The 17656-nt window shown below is 47.3% G+C and overlaps 2 protein-coding genes and 2 long non-coding RNA genes across 5 annotated transcripts; 3 read left to right on the top strand and 1 right to left on the bottom strand.

Moving 5' to 3' along the window:
• Window positions 1–2999: 2999 nt before the first annotated feature.
• LOC148395901 (uncharacterized) lies at window positions 3000–5429 on the top strand. The gene is made up of 6 exons (XR_015859166.1): window positions 3000–3188; window positions 3313–3426; window positions 3658–4774; window positions 4859–4929; window positions 5066–5170; window positions 5315–5429. It is a non-coding gene; the product is annotated as an uncharacterized LOC148395901 (long non-coding RNA).
• A 1122-nt stretch (window positions 5430–6551) lies between these two features.
• On the top strand, window positions 6552–7367 carry LOC148395902 (janus kinase and microtubule-interacting protein 3-like). Its single transcript, XM_088379809.1, has 5 exons — window positions 6552–6594; window positions 6656–6724; window positions 6801–6878; window positions 6935–7168; window positions 7248–7367. The coding sequence occupies exons 2-5, from the start codon at window positions 6701–6703 to the stop codon at window positions 7362–7364; spliced, it is 453 nt and encodes a 150-aa protein (XP_088235935.1). The 5' UTR covers window positions 6552–6594; window positions 6656–6700; the 3' UTR covers window positions 7365–7367.
• Window positions 7368–9096: 1729 nt separating this feature from the next.
• LOC148395903 (uncharacterized) lies at window positions 9097–9676 on the top strand. Of its 2 annotated transcripts, none has more exons than XR_015858846.1 (3): window positions 9097–9246; window positions 9424–9470; window positions 9594–9676. It is a non-coding gene; the product is annotated as an uncharacterized LOC148395903 (long non-coding RNA). The 2 variants fall into 2 exon arrangements; XR_015858847.1 differs by having other exon boundaries at window positions 9158–9246; window positions 9428–9470.
• Window positions 9677–11173: 1497 nt separating this feature from the next.
• On the bottom strand, window positions 11174–13599 carry LOC148395904 (janus kinase and microtubule-interacting protein 3-like). The gene is made up of 7 exons (XM_088379258.1): window positions 13449–13599; window positions 13169–13231; window positions 12984–13082; window positions 12661–12894; window positions 12475–12540; window positions 12345–12413; window positions 11174–12268 (listed from the first exon to the last, which is right to left on the bottom strand). The coding sequence occupies exons 1-7, from the start codon at window positions 13515–13517 to the stop codon at window positions 12128–12130; spliced, it is 741 nt and encodes a 246-aa protein (XP_088235384.1). The 5' UTR covers window positions 13518–13599; the 3' UTR covers window positions 11174–12127.
• Between the last annotated feature and the right edge of the window lie 4057 nt (window positions 13600–17656).

Genomic DNA, 17656 nt, shown 5'->3' on the forward strand with positions numbered 1-17656 from the left:
CGCGGAACTCTGCCTTCAAGTCTGGCGACAAGGAGACACTGAGGACAGCGAGAGCCAACTTGAACCGTGCCATCAGGATAGCGAAGCGAGACCGCAGTCGAAAATTTCAGGATCGTTTCCACGACGTCAAAAACATCAGGAGTATGTGGCAAGGCATACGGGCGATTACAGACTACAACTCACCCTCCCCCCCCCCCCCGGTGGGTGTAGTTGATGCTGACTTTCTAAATGGTCTAAATAACTTCTTTGGGAGGTTCGAGGCACTAAACGGCACTCCAGCAGTTAAAACTGTCCCCCATCAGGAAGAGGAGGTACTCTGCCTTGACTCCGCCGATGTGTTGAAGACCCTGAGGAGAGTCAACCCCTGTAAGGCCCCTGGCCCCGACAACATTCCTGGGCGTGTGTTCAGGGAATGTGCAAGTCATCTGGCTGGGGTCATCACAGACATTTTTAACACCTCGCTGGGCCAAGCCACAGTGCCGGCGTGCTTTAAGACTGCCTCCATCATTCCGGTGCCGAAGAAACCTCAAATCACCTCATTTAATGATTACCGGCCTGTTGCACTGACTCCGGTTATGATGAAGTGCTTCGAAAGGCTGCTTAAAGGTCACATCGTTTCCAGACTCCCCCTATTATTTGACCCGTTCCAGTTTGCCAACCGGCAAAACCGCTCCACTCAGGACGCCATCTCCTCCGTTCTTCACCTGAGCCTGGCTCACCTGGAGGAGAAGAACACCCATGTGCGGAGGCTGTTCCTGGACTTCAGCTCAGCGTTTAACACCATCATCCCACAGCATCTGGTAGGAAAATTGGAACACCTGGGCTTCAACACCCCCCTTCGCAACTGGCTGCTAGACTTCCTCACCAACAGACCTCAGTCAGTCCGGGTCGGACAGAACACCTCTGATGTCATCACCCTCAGCACAGGCTCCCTTCAGGGCTGCGTCCTGAGCCCCCTGCTGTGCACCCTGATGACACACGACTGCGTCCTCAGGTTCACCACCAATCACATCGTGAAGTCAGCAGACGACACAACGGTGGTGGGGCTCATCAGAGACAACAACGACCTGGACTACAGAGAGGAGGTGGAGCAGCTGGTGGGCTGGTGCAGAGAAAACAGCCTGATCCTGAATGAGGAGAAGATGAAGGAGATCATCGTCGACTTCAGGAAAAAACAGCCTCACCACGCTCCACTGATCATCAACAGCTCAGCTGTGGAGGTGGTCAGCACCACCAAATTCCTGGGGGTCCACATCACAGAAGACCTCACCTGGACTATGAACACTACGGCACTGGTCAAGAGGGCACAGAAGCGCTTGTACTTCCTGCGGAGGATGAGGAGAGCCCACCTGCCCCCACCCATCATGAGGACGTTCTACAGGAGCACCATAGAGAGCATTCTGACAAGCTGTCTCTCTGTGTGGTGTGGAGGCTGCACCGCCTCCGATTGGAAGAACGTGAGGAGAGTGGTGAGGACAGCAGAGAGGATCATAGGGGCTCCTCTTCCCTCCATTCAGGACATTTCATCTCAGCGCTGCATGTCCCGTGCCCGTAACATCATCAATGACCCATCACACCCCCACCATGGACTGTTCTCCCTGCTGCCCTCTGGGAAGAGGTTTGCAGCATCCGCTGCAGGTCCACCAGGTTCTGCAACAGCTTTTTCCCTGCTGTCATCAGACTGTTGAACACTAGAACTGTTGAGCTCTAAACTGAACTCTGCATCACACATTCACAGAACTGTACTTTATGACACTACGGACCTCTATCTTGCACTATCTCACACTACCAACTTTACTGAACTTGTATAAACCCTTTAAATAGAAGTTTAATACATGGTTTAGCATTCCTCTGCACACTCTTGAATACTGTTTTGCCTACTTGCACTATTGCATAATTATCACTGCTGCACTTTATACTTATTTTTAATATATATATATATATATATATATATATATAGTATATATGTATATATATATATTTTCATAGGATATGTTACTTCTATTCAACTGCAATATCACTACTTTGTTGTAAGACGTATGCAACGGAATTTCGTTTTGTATGCACCATGTGCAGACAAGATGACAATAAAGTTTGTCTAAGTCTAAGTCTAAGTCTAAGTCATGTCAGGTCAGCTGTCTGGAGAGAGAGAGAAGTCAGGACCTGCGGGCGGAGCACCACCGTGCCACCGCCGCCATGACGGAACTCAAAAGCAAACTCCATGAGGAGAAGCAGAAAGAGTTAGCCATTACCAGGGAGACATTACTGCGGCAGCATGAAATGGAGCTGATGAGAGTGATCAAAATCAAAGATGGAGAGATCCAGCGACTGAATGCCTTGGTCCTCAGCCTGAGGGACGGCTCCATGGACAAGGTGATCCGCTCTATCCGTGTCTGACTATCCGCACGCCACGTCGGGCTTCGATGCGGCCGCTACCGTATTGTGTAGCTTGTCCCCAGTAAGCGTCGCGGCGCTCCGGTGCGGTCTCAACGGCCCGGTGTGGCGCAATGTCTGCTCAGGTGAGGAGGGGGGGCGCTTTGCTGGCGGAGGTGGAGGAGACGCGGCGGTGTCGGGAGACCGAGCGGTGTCGCCTCCACCAGGAGCGCGGAAGAAGCCCTGGCAGCGGCCCAGCAGGCCTGGCAGTCCCGAGCGGCCGAGCTCCGATCGGCTCATCACCAGCATCGGGAGGAGCTGAGCCGAACCAAGAGAGACTGCGAGAGGGAGATCCGCCGACTGGTAGGACTGATCAGATGCGCGGTGCGTGGCTATGTTCCCAATTTCGTTGTATACCTGCAGTGCAATGACACCTAAGGCATTCTATTCTATTCCATTTCACAAGAAGAAAATGTCCGGTTGCTCGCTTCGCTTTTGTCACAGCAAAGGTGTTCTAGTCGATTCAAGAAAAAAATTGGCCGGTTGCTCTCTTTGTTTTTGTCACAATTCTGGCAAATGAGTTTGCCCGCCTGCCTGAGCGCTCCCCGTTTGTACATCCAGACGGATGAGATCAAGCTGAAAGACAGAGCGGTTAGTGTTTTGGATGAAGCCCTGGGGCCGGCCACGTCCACCGCCTTCAGCTGCAGACTCAGGCTGCCGAGCAGCAGATCGCTGCCCTGAGGGATTCCCAAAGGGCGGGCCTAAACTACCCTGGAAGTGGGGTCAACGCCGCTACTAGCAATCCTCTTCATTGCGTAAGCCACCTCATCACACACTTGCAGTACGCATGACTTAGTTCGTTGCTGGAGGAAGGTAGCACAAGAACAGTTTTGAACTTTGAACGAGTGCTTGTGTGTGTGTGTTGCGGGGCGTTTTCAGTCTCAGGAGGATCGGGACACGCGACGGTTTCATCTGAAAATCGCTGAGCTCAGCGCAGTCATCAGGAAACTGGAGGATCGAAACGCCCTGCTTTCTGAAGAGCGCAATGAACTGGTAATTTATTGACGGCACGCTTGAAGGTTTGCGCTACGTTTGATGCGCGCCATCCAGCGAGGCACCCATTGCGCTTGCTTATTAGTTGAGCGGCGCGGCGAGTCGGTTGCCTGGTAGATGTCTTTTATTGGGAGCCAAAGCCACGATTCCGTTCAAACCGATGCAAAAGGAATGGATACGTTCTGGCCCGCGTGTTGTGCGTCTTTCACATCCCGCACTTCATGCTTGCAGCTAAAGCGACTGAGAGAAACAGAAAGCCAGTTTCTGCCACTCCTGTACAAAAACAAACGCCTGAGCAGGAAGAATGAAGAACTCTCGCTGGTGCTGTGTCGCCTTGAAAACAAAGTGCGCTTTGTCACCCAGGAGAACGAGGAGATGGCAAGCTTGGTAAGTCGACGCGGACAACGGCGGCGTGCCAACAGAGTCCACTGCATTTGTGTTCCACAGAGAAGGCCTAGTTCGCTCAATGACCTGGACCGCGGTTGCGGCCAGCAGGACGGTGAAATGGAGTTCCTTCAAGTTGTGGAGCAGCGGCACATCATCGACGACTTGTCCAAGGTCTTCAGGCAGGCGACTCGGTGCACGTACGGCAGCGCCGCGCTCGCTCGCTGTCGCCAGGAAACCTTTTCCGTCCAAAGCTTGGCCGGCGGCCGCCATCCAAAAAATTGGCCCCTTAAATTCCGACCTTTCAAGCAGGAGCATTGTGCGCACGCGTTTGAACACGCTTTAGACTTGTTTTGCCGTTTTCAGCAGCTCAAAGCTCCCGTTTTGTCAGCGCCTTTGCCACTCGCTGTGCGCTGAAAACGACGGACTTGCCCGGCTGCTCAGCCCGTCAACCATGAGCCGCGAGCGCGACGTCGTTGTCCGTAGGCAGCTAGTGGCAAAATGCACCCTGTTAGAGTTGCGCTCGCTCCAACTTATTTTGCAAGAACCACACGGGAGACAAGTAAGTTCTTTTGGACACCTGCAGGTGGAGAGTCCATCCGTTGTACGAATGAAGTCTGACTCTCGGCTCCTGCACGAGCATTTTAATTAAGAGAAACAGGGTGGGTGTAAGAGTGGATTGAATAGAGGAAGCCCTTGACCTCTAGTCAAAACATAGCAAGGGGTGTTTTACGACTTTGTGTAGGAAGGGATAAGCGATAGGGATAAATAAGGGATAAATAATATTATTTATTACAGGTCGCAGTCAAAGTCAAAGCAACACAATGATACGATAAAGATAATCTGGAAAACCCTGACACACCCTGTAGTTGTCACTTTTGGAAAAGACGAGCGTCCCTCCAATCATCGCCGGTGACGTGTTTTTCAGGCTCTGGAGACAGGAGCTCATGTCAGAAGTGTCATTGTGAGTCGCGTTTGTTTCTGCGCCGGAGCCGTTCGTTCCCTTTGCATCCAAAGAATCTCAAAGGCGGATTATTTGTGTCGACAGGAGAGAGATTTGCTGCTACGATACCGACGTCGAGAATCTCTGAGGAGGAACAAAGCGTGAGGTCCTGCAAGGTGAGTCTGTTTGTTTGCGGCTGCTTGGTGTTGCGCAAGATGAAATGGCCTTTTTCTCGCTATCGTTCCTCTCGTCGATTCATCGTGAGGTGTCGCTTCAGTTTGTTCAGAGAGATGTTTGCTTCCGCGCCCGCAGGTCATCGAAACATTTTACGGCTACGACGAAGACGTGTTGGTGGACTCGGACGGATCGTCCTTGTCTTTTCACACCGACAGAACCCCCGACACGGAACCCGAAGAGGTAGCCCGCCATTTCTGCCAGCGTATTGGCACCAAACATTCCTCTTCAGCCTGGAATCGGACTCGTCTTTGCGTCGCGGGTGCTTTGTCGCCGGTCTGACTGATTCTGGTACTAGTGCTGTGTTGCATTGGTGTGTGCATGAAGAGGCGGAGCTTCGCTACCGCCAGCTGACGCAAGAATATCAAGCGCTGCAACGAGCCTACGCTCTGCTAGCCCAGACCAGCGAAAGGGGACTACGACGCCGAGAAGGAGATCAAGGTGGCGCCCCTTCCCGCAACCCCCGGCCGGGTCGCAGCCTCCCCGTTCTCACCCAGCCTCGGGTGTTCTCTGGTCTGAAAGGAGGAGGAGGAGCCTCCCTCCTCCTCCTTTCAGACCAGAGAAAAGCTGATGGTAGAAATGGGTCACTATCAAAGCAGAGTAGCAGATCTGGAGTCAGCGCTGAAGCAACAAGGACAGGTAAGCTCATCAATGAGCACACCTTTTTCTCAGACAAAATAGCTACATTCTTCAGTCACTCATCCGTCTGGCATTACTGGACCAACCCCCCCCCCCCCCCGAACGTGGCTGGGAAAATGCGGAGAAAAGCAAATGTCATTTTCCAGTCAACCAAAGAATTTGTGGATGAAAATGACACAACATTCCAAAGCTGTCCACGCGTTTGTCTCTTCTAGAATGTCAAGTGGGTGGAGGAGAAGCAGCTGCTGCGTCAGAGCAATCAGCAGTTGGCCGAAAAGGTGACGGAAAGAAAGGCGCTGGGCGGAGTCGCTTGGCGTCACACCTGTCGGGAAGCCCCGCAGATGAGGTCTGACTGTCTTTTCAGGTCAGGCGGATGGAGGCGGAAGAAGCGCGTCTGAAAGAGCACATCCAGGATATCCGAGACCAAAACGAACTGCTTGAGTTCCGCATCCTGGAGCTGGAGGTGGGAAGACTCGCACAAGCGTGTTGAGGCCAGAGATGTGACGGACGGACGGACGGACGGACGGATGCATGCCTCTGCCTTTCAGGAGAGGGAGTGGCGCTCCCCCGTCTTGAAGTTTCTGCAAGTCCGTTTCCCAGACGGCCTCAGCCCTTTGCAGATCTACTGCGAGGCCGAGGGCGTGAGCGTACGTAAGGCGTCCCTCGCAACCCTAACCTTAACCCGAGGTCCCAGAACACCTTACATTGCTCCTTGCGCCTTTCCCCCGGACATCGTCATCAGTGATCTGATGAAGAAGCTGGACATCCTGGGCTATAACGCCGTAAGTGTATGTCGAACTCCTTATGTTCGCACTCCACGAGACTCGGCGGCTCAAATGTGACTTTTGGAAGGCTTTGCGCTGAAAGAAGCTTGTTGACGCTGTGCCTTTGGGCTCTTGCAGAATCTCACCAACGAGGAGCAGGTGGTCGTGATTCACGCCAGGACCCTTCTCACCCTAGCCGAGAAGGTAACGCGCACGTCCACGCACGCTCTCGCATTCTGCTTATGTGACAGCAGCCTTTCCTCAGTGGTTAGAATACATCAAAGTGACCAAGTCAGCACTTCAACAGAAGATGTTGGACATTGAAAGTGAGAAGGTAGACAGACACGCGACATCAGCCAAGGGGAACTCCGGCAATGTGCCCCAACAATTCTGACCTTGAGCTGTGCTAGGATATGTTCTGCAAGCAGAAGGGCTACCTGGATGAAGAGTTGGACTTCAGGAAGTGTTCCATGGACCAGGCTCATAAGGTAAGCCGCCCTCAAATCTCCCGCCGGACCACTGATGGACGAGGATTGCGGCCCAGAGGATCCTGGAGCTGGAGGCCATGTTGTACGAGGCGCTACCGCAGCGGGACTGCCCCGCCACGGACGGCGAAAAAGCCAGCCACGCTGGCATGAATGACGTGCTGACGGCGGATCAGAGAGAAGAGCTTAGGAGCGCCGTGGACCAATGGAAGCGAGCCCTGATGTGCGAGTTGAGGGAGCGCGACGCTTGCATCCTCCAAGAGAGAATGGATCTGCTGCACAGCGCGCAACAGGTAAGGGCCCAAAGCCAGCCCGGCACTTACTTGCACGCTTACTGGCTTTTGAATGCCACTTTCCATTTGTCCGTCCTAGAGGAACAAAGAGCTGAAAGAATTCATCGAAGCTCAGAAGAGACAAATCAAACAATTGGAGGAGAAGTTTCTGTTTCTCTTTCTATTCTTCTCCTTGGCCTTCATTCTGTGGCCCTAACACCAGCTGGTGAGTGAGCTCCAGCGGCACCGCACTCGACACCTCCGATACACTGCCAGCCGGTCTCAGACGTTGGCAGACGCTCCGATGCCAACGTATACCCCCCGCCACGGTGACAGAGGCACCGCGTCACACCGGCGCTCATCCAATCAGAAGGCAGGAAAAGCAAATTCACATGCAGGGCACTTTTGAACCAGAAGAGAGCGCCACAAAAAACGGTTGTTGCCCCAAACGCGCACTAAAAAGGGTCAGAATAACAAGAGTCCCACTGGCCAGCCGGGGCCACCCGTCCAGCTGTTTCTTCAGGGGGGAAAAAAATTGGAGTCACCGGTGAGTACATTTTGCATTTAGCTCTGCTTTTCTGCTTCTGTCTTCAAGTGTGTGGCATCCTGCGATCAAAGAGTCAGCCAACCCCAAAGCGGTTGACCTCAACGTCCCACCACCATGCCTACCAGAGCAGGTGACGTGATGCTTTGGACATCCTTCCGTCTCAGATGCCCAAAAGTACTCTTTGCCACATCTGCGGCAATACGGTGTCTTTTCAAAGGTGCAAATAAATCCAGCGTGGGCGGAACACGCACGTCTTCGGTTTTTCCCGCTTTGTTTGTGTGACAGCTGTTGTGAAAATTTCATACAAATAAAGTTGTATAGTACAGGTTTGGCCAAGCCGCAACTCCCGAACCGCATGCGGCTCTTTTATGTTCATATCAACATTTGTGTGTGTGTGTGTGTGTGTGTGTGTGGGGGGGGGGGGGTTGTGCGTGTTGGCTTCACTTGAGTTCAATTTGGTATTTTGGTCAAAAGCGCATGTGGTGAAATTCCACAAAGTAGGATGGGCAAACACATTTCTTTAAACTATGAGTGTCAATTGGGCTCTCGAAATGGCAGGGAAAAGATGCACAGCAAAACGAAAATACGTAGATGAACACAGGACGTTTTAATCAGAGTGGGAAAGTTTCTATTTTTTGTTGAACGTGATGGCAAACCATTCTGCCTGATATGTCAGACCTCAGCGCATTTCAAAGATTCAAATCTTCAGCGCCATGCACTTCAGCTCACTCCATGCTAACATTGATCAGGCGTCGAACCCGCATCATTCATGCTTAAGAGGTGGCCATGCTAACCAGTGCGCCATTATGTCAACGCATAATAACTAAGTCTACTGGTCAAAACAGCGGTTACTATATGACGTCGCTACGTCGTGGTCACGTGACGCAGACAAGACGTCAATGGACGTGGGCAGAGTTAACTTGTTTAAAAGGGAGTAGGCAGAAGAAATATTTAATTTATTTAAATCTATTTTGAGTGCACACCATTATGCCAATGCATAACAACTGTAAATCTACTAAACAAAACAGCGGTTGCTATATGACATCTGCCACGTCGTGGTCACGTGACATACGTGACGTCGATGGGCGTAACTTTCGCCGGAATTCAAATCCGCGGGGAGAGTTAACTTGTTTAAAAGAGAGTGGGCAGAAGAATTATTTAATTTATTTAAATCTATTTGGTGTGTGCGCCATTATGTCAATGCATAACAACTGTAAGTCTACTAAACAAAACAGCGGTTGCTATATGACGTCTGCCACGTCGTGGTCACGTGACGCGGACGTGACGTCGACGCCTACTTTACATCCCACCGATCACAGGACCCCTCGGCTGCATAACCGTGCCCCCTTCCCAACCAATCGGATTTGCTATACGCGAAAACGACGCCAATGGAAAGAGCTTCCGCCCAAATTTAAATCCGTGGGCGTGGCTCGCAGCAGGAAGTAGGAAAATGGCGGCGATGTTGACAAAGACACAGCGGATGGTAACATACGACTAACAAGAGAAATATTTTTATTTTCTGCTTGCAACTGGACCGTCCAGAGCGTACACGGTAAGTACAACTCATCGTTTTTAAAAAGAAGTACTTTTGTTGCCCTGAAAAGCGAGTGAGCGTGGCGTTTGTGGGGGACGTCGAATTTCGACGATTCTTTCTGGTCAACGGTTGTAAATGATTGTGTTGATTAAAAAAGAAAACTTGATGTAACTCTACTTTTAACTGCCGTTTCAGATAGATTTGGAATTGCATCACATCCAATTTTGCCTAGAGCGTACACGGTAAGTAACACTCGTTGTGTTTAAGGAGATTTACGTTTGTAATAGCAGAAGTGTAGCCGCGTTGCGTTGTACGTGTGAATGTTGGTCCGGGCGAAATGTTAATGTTTAATTTCATTCCTTTAGGTTCCACGGTGTTTGTTGGCTGCAAGTTTTCCACTGCAAGAAGAGGCTCATATCATTGACCAGGAGCGAGCTACAATGGTGAGTAGCCATAACATTTATGTTAAACACTTCCTATTTCATGTCTAACAGTACTTGATTTAACAAATAACCATAAATAAATACAGTGTGGGCACTGAAGTTAACATATGTGATTATACTGCCTAATCTGTCACCGAGTAGATTGTTGCAAAGTAATATAAGATCCAAAGTTGTAATTCAGAATAGTTTTCAAAAGAAGGCCATTAGAATTATATACAAGTCTGATTACCCTGAACAAGCTATTAATTAAATCACAAATTCTTCAATTCAAAGATTTGGTAGATTATCAGACAAATAATGTCTAACAGTAATTGATTTAACACATCACGATAAGTAGATTGAGTGTGGGCACTCTCAAGTTAACATATGTGATTATACTGCCTAATCTGTTACAGAGTATGTTGTTGCCAAGTAATGTAGAATAGATCCAAAGTAGTAATCCAGAATAGTTTTGAAGAGGCCATTAGAATGATAAACAAATCTGATTACCTTGAACATAATAACAAGCTAAGTGTTTAATATGTCCTATGAAGTCAAAATTGGGCACCATCATGTGGTGAAATTTGGAATTGCATCACATCCAATTTTGCCTGGGAACAAACAGATTACATAAATCTTAGTTTTGAATAAGCCACTCCTTCTCAAACAAGTAAACTCTGCCCATTTTGCGCAGTAGATGTTCTGTTAATATCTAGTATTTATACAAAGTCATAATTTAAATTGCTTTCAACCTTCATTCATCGGTTCAACCAACATTACTCGCTCTTATTACCAACTTGTATTGATTTAACTAAGCGTTTAATACTTCCTATCAGGTCTCAAATCGAGATTTGGCAAAATACAATTTCAGCAAATCCAATTTTGCCAGGGAACAAAAATAGATTAAATAAACTAAATAAGTCCTCTTCCCATTAAATAAATCAGAAAAGTCTGTCTTGTAACCAGTCCTCTTCAAACAAGTAAAGTCTGCCCATTTTGTGCCGTAGATTTTGTGTCTATGCCTAGTATTTAAACAAAATCATAATTTAAACGACTTCTTTCCTTCATTCACTTTGGAAATTTGGAATTGCAGCAAATCGAATTTTGGCAGGGAACAAAAATAGATCAATTAAACTAAATAAGTCTTCTTCCCATTAAATAAATTAAAAAAGTCTGTCTTGTAACCAGTCCTTTTCAAACAAGTAAAGTCTGCCCATTTTGTGCCGTCGATTTTGTGTTAATGCCTAGTATTTATACAAAATCATAATTTAAAGGACTTCATTCCTTCATTCACTTTGGAAATTTGGAATTGCAGCACATCAAATTTTGCCTGGGAAGAAAAGTAGATTAAATAAATTTAATAAGTCTTACTACTTCCCATTAAATAAATTAAATACGTCTTACTTGTTCCCACTCCTTTTCAAAAAAGTAGTTTAAAACGAGGGCCCTTCACTCAATCTTTAACCTCAACCCCGCACGTTGTGTTGTATCTGTGAATGTTGGTTGTGGCCAAATGATAGTTTTCTTTCATTCGGTTAGGGTTAGGGTTAGGGTTAGGTATTTTGAGTTTTACTCGCTAAACCTTCCCCAAAGGGTCCGCCGACCCTGTCGGTTAGATAGAAGGCAACGGAAGGCACGGGCCTACGCATGTCTCACCAGTAAACCTCGCCGTACCAGGTCACATAAAATCTGGATTGGGTACGAAGGACGGCGAAGTGAGACTGCACTCCTGCCAGAACCTCCCCCGAGTAGCTGAGGCGCCACCCAGGTCTTCGGCCAGCAAGATGGAAATACAGTGAAAAGCGACAGAAAAGTACAGACCTATGAGACTACCCTTGTCTTAAATTGTGTCTATTAACTCTTAGTTGTGTTTGAACTAATATATTTTTTTATTATATATTGTTTTAAAACCAACCGTTTTGTTTACAAAGAGTCCCATTAAGTCGTCCTTGTTGTGGGTAATTTGAACGTCATAATTTTGTAGACACGTCATCAGTAGTGGACCTTGGGGTCACAGAGTGTTTCGGCCATTATCACCAGACACCCTCGCCCAAGGGAGGCCCCGCCGGGGTTGATCGAGTCCCGGAGTGTGTCTACCTGGTCAATTAAAATTACAGTTATTTGTCAAGTCAACTGCCCAGCTTTAACGCAGACAGAAAAGATCAATAGGTCAGTCTTTGTCCCTTTTAATTTATTGATTCATTGAATTTAAACCATCATTACGTATGTTTGTATTTAACGCAGTGTTATATTATTTCATTCAAGTTTCTGGCCAAGTTTATCAGCATAATTGGAGGTCTGTCTGTAGTCCAATTGTGATGAAAACCCTTTAAACCATTATATCCATGCAATTAATATTATTTTATCAAAGGGACTGTGTTCGTATCATCTGTTTATCTGACATTTATCAACCGGAATAATCTAACCTTAGGAGATTGTCATTCCCAGCGCCACTTTCTTGGTTCACGGTGTCACTGTCAATGGCAAATTCCCATGATCCTCAGCGAAGTGTCACGGCGGGAGATTTGAGGGCGGCTTACCTTATGAGCCTGGTCCATGGAACACTTCCTGAAGTCCAACTCTTCATCCAGGTAGCCCTTCTGCTTGCAGAACATATCCTAGCACAGCTCAAGGTCAGAATTGTTGGGGCACATTGCCGGAGTTCCCCTTGGCTGATGTCGCGTGTCTGTCTACCTTCTCACTTTCAATGTCCAACATCTTCTGTTGAAGTGCTGACTTGGTCACTTTGATGTATTCTAACCACTGAGGAAAGGCTGCTGTCACATAAGCAGAATGCGAGAGCGTGCGTGGACGTGCGCGTTACCTTCTCCGCTAGGGTGAGAAGGGTCCTGGCGTGAATCACGACCACCTGCTCCTCGTTGGTGAGATTCTGCAAGAGCCCAAAGGCACAGCGTCAACAAGCTTCTTTCAGCGCAAAGCCTTCCAAAAGTCACATTTGAGCCGCCGAGTCTCGTGGAGTGCGAACATAAGGAGTTCGACATGCACTTACGGCGTTATAGCCCAGGATGTCCAGCTTCTTCATCAGATCACTGATGACGATGTCCGGGGGAAAGGCGCAAGGAGCAATGTAAGGTGTTCTGGGACCTCGGGTTAAGGTTAGGGTTGCGAGGGACGCCTTACGTACGCTCACGCCCTCGGCCTCGCAGTAGATCTGCAAAGGGCTGAGGCCGTCTGGGAAACAGACTTGCAGAAACTTCAAGACGGGGGAGCGCCACTCCCTCTCCTGAAAGGCAGAGGCATGCATCCGTCCGTCCGTCCGTCCGTCCGTCCGTCACATCTCTGGCCTCAACACGCTTGTGCGAGTCTTCCCACCTCCAGCTCCAGGATGCGGAACTCAAGCAGTTCGTTTTGGTCTCGGATATCCTGGATGTGCTCTTTCAGACGCGCTTCTTCCGCCTCCATCCGCCTGACCTGAAAAGACAGTGAGACCTCATCTGCGGGGCTTCCCGACGGGTGTGACGGCAAGCGACTCCGCCCAGCGCCTTTCTTTCCGTCACCTTTTCGGCCAACTGCTGATTGCTCTGACGCAGCAGCTGCTTCTCCTCCACCCACTTGACATTCTAGAAGAGACAAACGCGTGGACAGCTTTGGAATGTTGTGTCATTTTCATCCACAAATTCTTTGGTTGACTGGAAAATGACATTTGCTTTTATCCGCATTTTCCCAGCCACGTTCGGGGGGGGGGGGGGGGGTTGGTCCAGTAATGCCAGACGAATGAGTGACTGAAGAATGTAGCTATTTTGTCTGAGAAAAAGGTGTGCTCATTGATGAGCTTACCTGTCCTTGTTGCTTCAGCGCTGACTCCAGATCTGCTACTCTGCTTTGATAGTGACCCATTTCTACCATCAGCTTTTCTCTGGTCTGAAAGGAGGAGGAGGGAGGCTCCTCCTCCTCCTTTCAGACCAGAGAACACCCGAGGCTGGGTGAGAACGGGGAGGCTGCGACCCGGCCGGGGGTTGCGGGAAGGGGCGCCACCTTGATCTCTGTTAGGGTTTTCAGGTTAGTTTGATCCTATGATTATGTTGGAATGTAACCTGTAATAATTAAACTCGCTTGTCCTGTCTTAACGAAAGTAGTAGAACAAAGTGCTAAGATCTTTTGAACTGATTGACTAGCTGCAGAGGAAGCAATCAAAGTGTTTTGTTCACACAACATCGTGAAGGACCCCCTGCTGTGCTTTGATCAGCCAGGGGCTTCGGCCATTTGTCTACTCTGACCCCCACTCTCAACCCCCACTCTGTTTCTCTTAATAAATATCCCCTCGCAGGAACAAGGGTTCAGACTTCATTCCTTGAACGAGTGAACTCTGCACCTGCAGGTGTCTAAAAAGGACTTGCTTGTCTCCCGTGTGGTTCTTGCAAAATAAGTTGGAGTGAGCAAATCTCTAACATTTTGGTGCCGAAACCCGGGACCCTCATACCCGCTATCTGGCTGACGAAGGAGGACGTGCTGCATTGTCGACAAGCCAGCGTCCATTAGGAGGACCTGGAGAAGAACGTCCTGGGAAGAGAATTCTTCGCTGGGCCAGCATCTTAGGTCTGCCTTCATCTGACAGAGGTGGATTGACGGGACCCGGCAGTGCAACGAACCAAGGGAACAAGTAAGTTAAAGGCCTTAAGTTGTGTGCACGAGAGCCAGCTTGGGTTCAAGTCCCAGTGGAATGAACAGGCTAAGAAAAGCAGAGCTTCTTTTTCGTTCATCGAAGAAGTGTGTAGACTCTTCTTTGTCTGTTTTTCCGAGCTGAGGGATCTGGCTTGGGTTAGAGTCCCAGTGGAAGGAACGTGCTAAGAAACACGGAGCTTCTTTTTTGTTAATCAAAGAAGGGCGTAGATTGTTCTTGGTATGTTTTTCCAAGCCAAAGAATAGCTTGGGTTCAAGTCCCAGTGGAAGAAACGGGCTAAGGAAAACAGAGCTTCTTTTTCTTAATTGAAGAAGGGCGTAGATTTTTTCTTTTGTCCGTTTTTCCAGCTGTTTGGAGGGTTTTACACTCATCCCTGGATAGGCCTAAAAAGCGCTGGAGTTTGTGTGATTGAGAGTGTGACTGGTAGGATAAATTGACTAAATAGCAGTTCTAGCATTGATCCACGGCAATAATACAGGCTAGTAATTTGTTGAAAGGTCAATTTAAACCTGCATTGAGGATCCTCAAACAAATAAATAAAGAAATAATAATAATAATATTTTTGAGAAAAAGAAATTGTATAACCTAAACCTACTAGAATTAATATGGGAAATAAAAACGGTAAATCTCTACCTCTTGACGGAGATGAGAAGTACATGGCGAGTAGATTTCTTAATTGTATGCAATATATGCCAAAGTGGAAGAAAAAGTATGGAGTAGAAGGGAAGTTGAGAGTTGAAGTGTGGAAGATAGTAGTTGATGTTTTGGAAGAGAGTGTGGAAAGAAAGAAAAATGGGCTGAAAAAGAAAAGAAAAGAGAGAGAATTGGATTGTGCTAAAATCTGGTTAAAAGCTTCACAAGAGAGAAGAGAACAAATCCAAAAGACAAAAGATAGAAAGATGAAAGGTGATGAGGCTGAGACTATGTTTGTCAGGCCGGAAGACAATGAGGCCACAGTGCGCAGGCGCACTGCTGCGGCCGCGAGTCCAGCCGACGCTGAAGGGGCAGCTCGAGCAGAGGAGCAAGAGGGGCCTTCCGCTCGTACGCAAAACTTGTATCCAAGCTTAACAAACCTGCATCCCCCCCCATATAACAGCAAAGGAAGTCAGGGTCACGCTAGTAGAAGTCCTGTACAAACAAGAAGTTTGACCACTGCTGCTAGATTTTCTCAAAATTTAGACAAGGTTGATGTATGCCCAATGATACAGGTGCCAAACCCTAATGTAGGGGAAGGCCAACTCCCACATACATATGTTTTCCGGCCATGGACTTTGGAAGAGGCAAGAAAAGCAGTTGAAGGGGTTATCCCTGTTGCTGAAGACCCAGATAAATGGGCAGAGGACATGGCTGGAATTATACATTCCTATAGACTGAATGGACATGAGGCAGGAGAAGCTGCAATGTCCTCCTTGGGAAAAGACTGGGCGAAGGTTAGAGGAAATTATACAGGTAGAAATAATCAAGGGCCTTTTCCCTATCCCATTGAGGAAAATCAATTGGGAGGGGAGTATGCAGCACAATGGAATGGTCTTGTGCAAAGAGTGCGAACTATATTTCAAAGACGAGCGAATTGTGGTCATTTGGCAGGAATAAAACAGAAGCCTGGCGAAGATACTGATGATTTTCGTTTGAGATTTGAAAAAGAATTCAGGGTGCATAGTGGCATCCCATTCAATGATGCAGATGAGAGTGCTTATCAGCAACATCTTAAAATTCCGCTCCTCACTGGTTTCCCCCCTGACTTGGGCAGTTGGGTGAGAAAACACTTGGTGGAAGCGGACACTGCTTGGTTTACAAAAAACATGCAGTGGCCCAGAGACGCTGACAAAGGGATTGAGAAAGGCAAAAGTTTTGATGTATTTCATCTAGATGATGATAATGATCTAAATGAAGATACAACAATCTTCTACCAAAGTTCCCAAACGGGCAGAGGAGGAGTTAGATACCAACAACGTCGCAAGCCACCATTCAAATCAAAACCCCCATCAGATTCAGACAATTGTTGGAACTGTGGGAGACGAGGACACTTTGCACGAGAGTGTCGTTCTGCAAAGCAATATCAATCAAAGGGTGCAGGAAGGGGCAGAGGAAAAGCCAATTTTTTTGGCATGACAAGCTTCCTCCTCTTTGACCGCTTATGCTCATACAGAGAAAGAAAGAATAGATGCCCATATGACAGCAATACATGTCATTGTCAGATTATTAGAATTTTTTTAGATTATTAGAAGTCTTGTCCATCCAAGAAGTATGACAATGCTGTTTGTATGCCCAAATTACAAATGACTAGAGCTCAATTTGTGTTACACTAAAGTTAAAATATGCAAATCAAGTGGTAAAGAAATGCAACTTGCTTCTAGAAGATAAATAAATAAAATTAGAATGTGCTGTCCTCGTGTGCACGGGAGGGACCAGCTCATGATCGATCACAGGAAATGGCCAGCCTGTGACGAATCATTGTTGCTGAGACCTACCTTCTGCACGCGAGAGCTGTGCATGTGTGTGCGTATGTGTTAAAGTTAAAGTTAAAGTCCCAAATTGATGAAGATTGGCTAAACTTTTAGTATAAAGAAATTTGCTAGACTGTTGTCTATTCAATTTACACCGCAGAACAGAAACAATTTTGACAGATAAAAATGAGAGGAAAAGAGAGTAACCTGTTTGCGAGCAGAAACTAATCCACACTAGTGCATGTTAAGTGTCAAGCCCACATGAGAAATTCGAAGAAAAAAAAAATAAAAAATAAAAAAATAAAAATAAAAAACGACAGAACATGCTTTCAGGAATTGGAAGGAGCTAAATTGTGAATTTAAGATTTTGCAATGCTACATTTAATAGGAATAATTGATTGGTTGTGTTATAAGATTATACAAAATTCTAAATTCAAGCTAAATCTGAGCGATTGAGTTCTTCAAATTTAAAAACAAAGAAAAAAATTCAGATTAATTTGCCAGTTGTTTGTTTTAGTTAAGTTTTTTTTGGACTGGTGGATTGTTCTACCAGGAAACCTGATTGAAAATGATATATGAATGTTGTGTGGTGAGCTTGGATGAATTGGGACCAATGTGATAGTATGACTCCTTTTTGGAGACTGTGTGAGATGCATATGATGAGCATTGATGAATGATTGCCTGAATGAGAGGTTGAATGGTTGAAGTCGTTGGTGACTACTATAGAAAATTAGTAGAGCGACTGTGATGAAAGAGTGATTTTGAGCAGGTTGAATGTTAGAAAGAAACACGTAGCTTTTGGATTGATAATTAACTAGAGAAAAAACTGGAGAATCGGTAACACATGTAGAAGATGTGTGAACTGAGAAATTGAGAAGCGTTTTGGAAAGAAAGTCAAATTAAATGATGATGGTATG

Source organism: Syngnathus floridae, chromosome 6, assembly GCF_059516105.1.
Source record: "Syngnathus floridae isolate MCC-2025c chromosome 6, RoL_Sflo_1.0, whole genome shotgun sequence".
In the NCBI taxonomy this organism is placed as follows: domain Eukaryota; kingdom Metazoa; phylum Chordata; class Actinopteri; order Syngnathiformes; family Syngnathidae; genus Syngnathus; species Syngnathus floridae.

Coding starts and splice junctions, on each gene's coding strand:
- LOC148395902 (XM_088379809.1), top strand. CDS start 6,701: ATGTTGGACATTGAAAGTGAGAAG. Junction 6,725..6,800: donor TGGACATTGAAAGTGAGAAG/GTAGACAGACAC, acceptor GAGCTGTGCTAG/GATATGTTCTGCAAGCAGAA. Junction 6,879..6,934: donor CCATGGACCAGGCTCATAAG/GTAAGCCGCCCT, acceptor ATTGCGGCCCAG/AGGATCCTGGAGCTGGAGGC.
- LOC148395904 (XM_088379258.1), bottom strand. CDS start 13,517: ATGGTAGAAATGGGTCACTATCAAAGCAGAGTAGCAGATCTGGAGTCA. Junction 12,541..12,660: donor ACATCCTGGGCTATAACGCC/GTAAGTGCATGT, acceptor GGGCTCTTGCAG/AATCTCACCAACGAGGAGCA. Junction 12,414..12,474: donor TTCTCACCCTAGCGGAGAAG/GTAACGCGCACG, acceptor GCCTTTCCTCAG/TGGTTAGAATACATCAAAGT.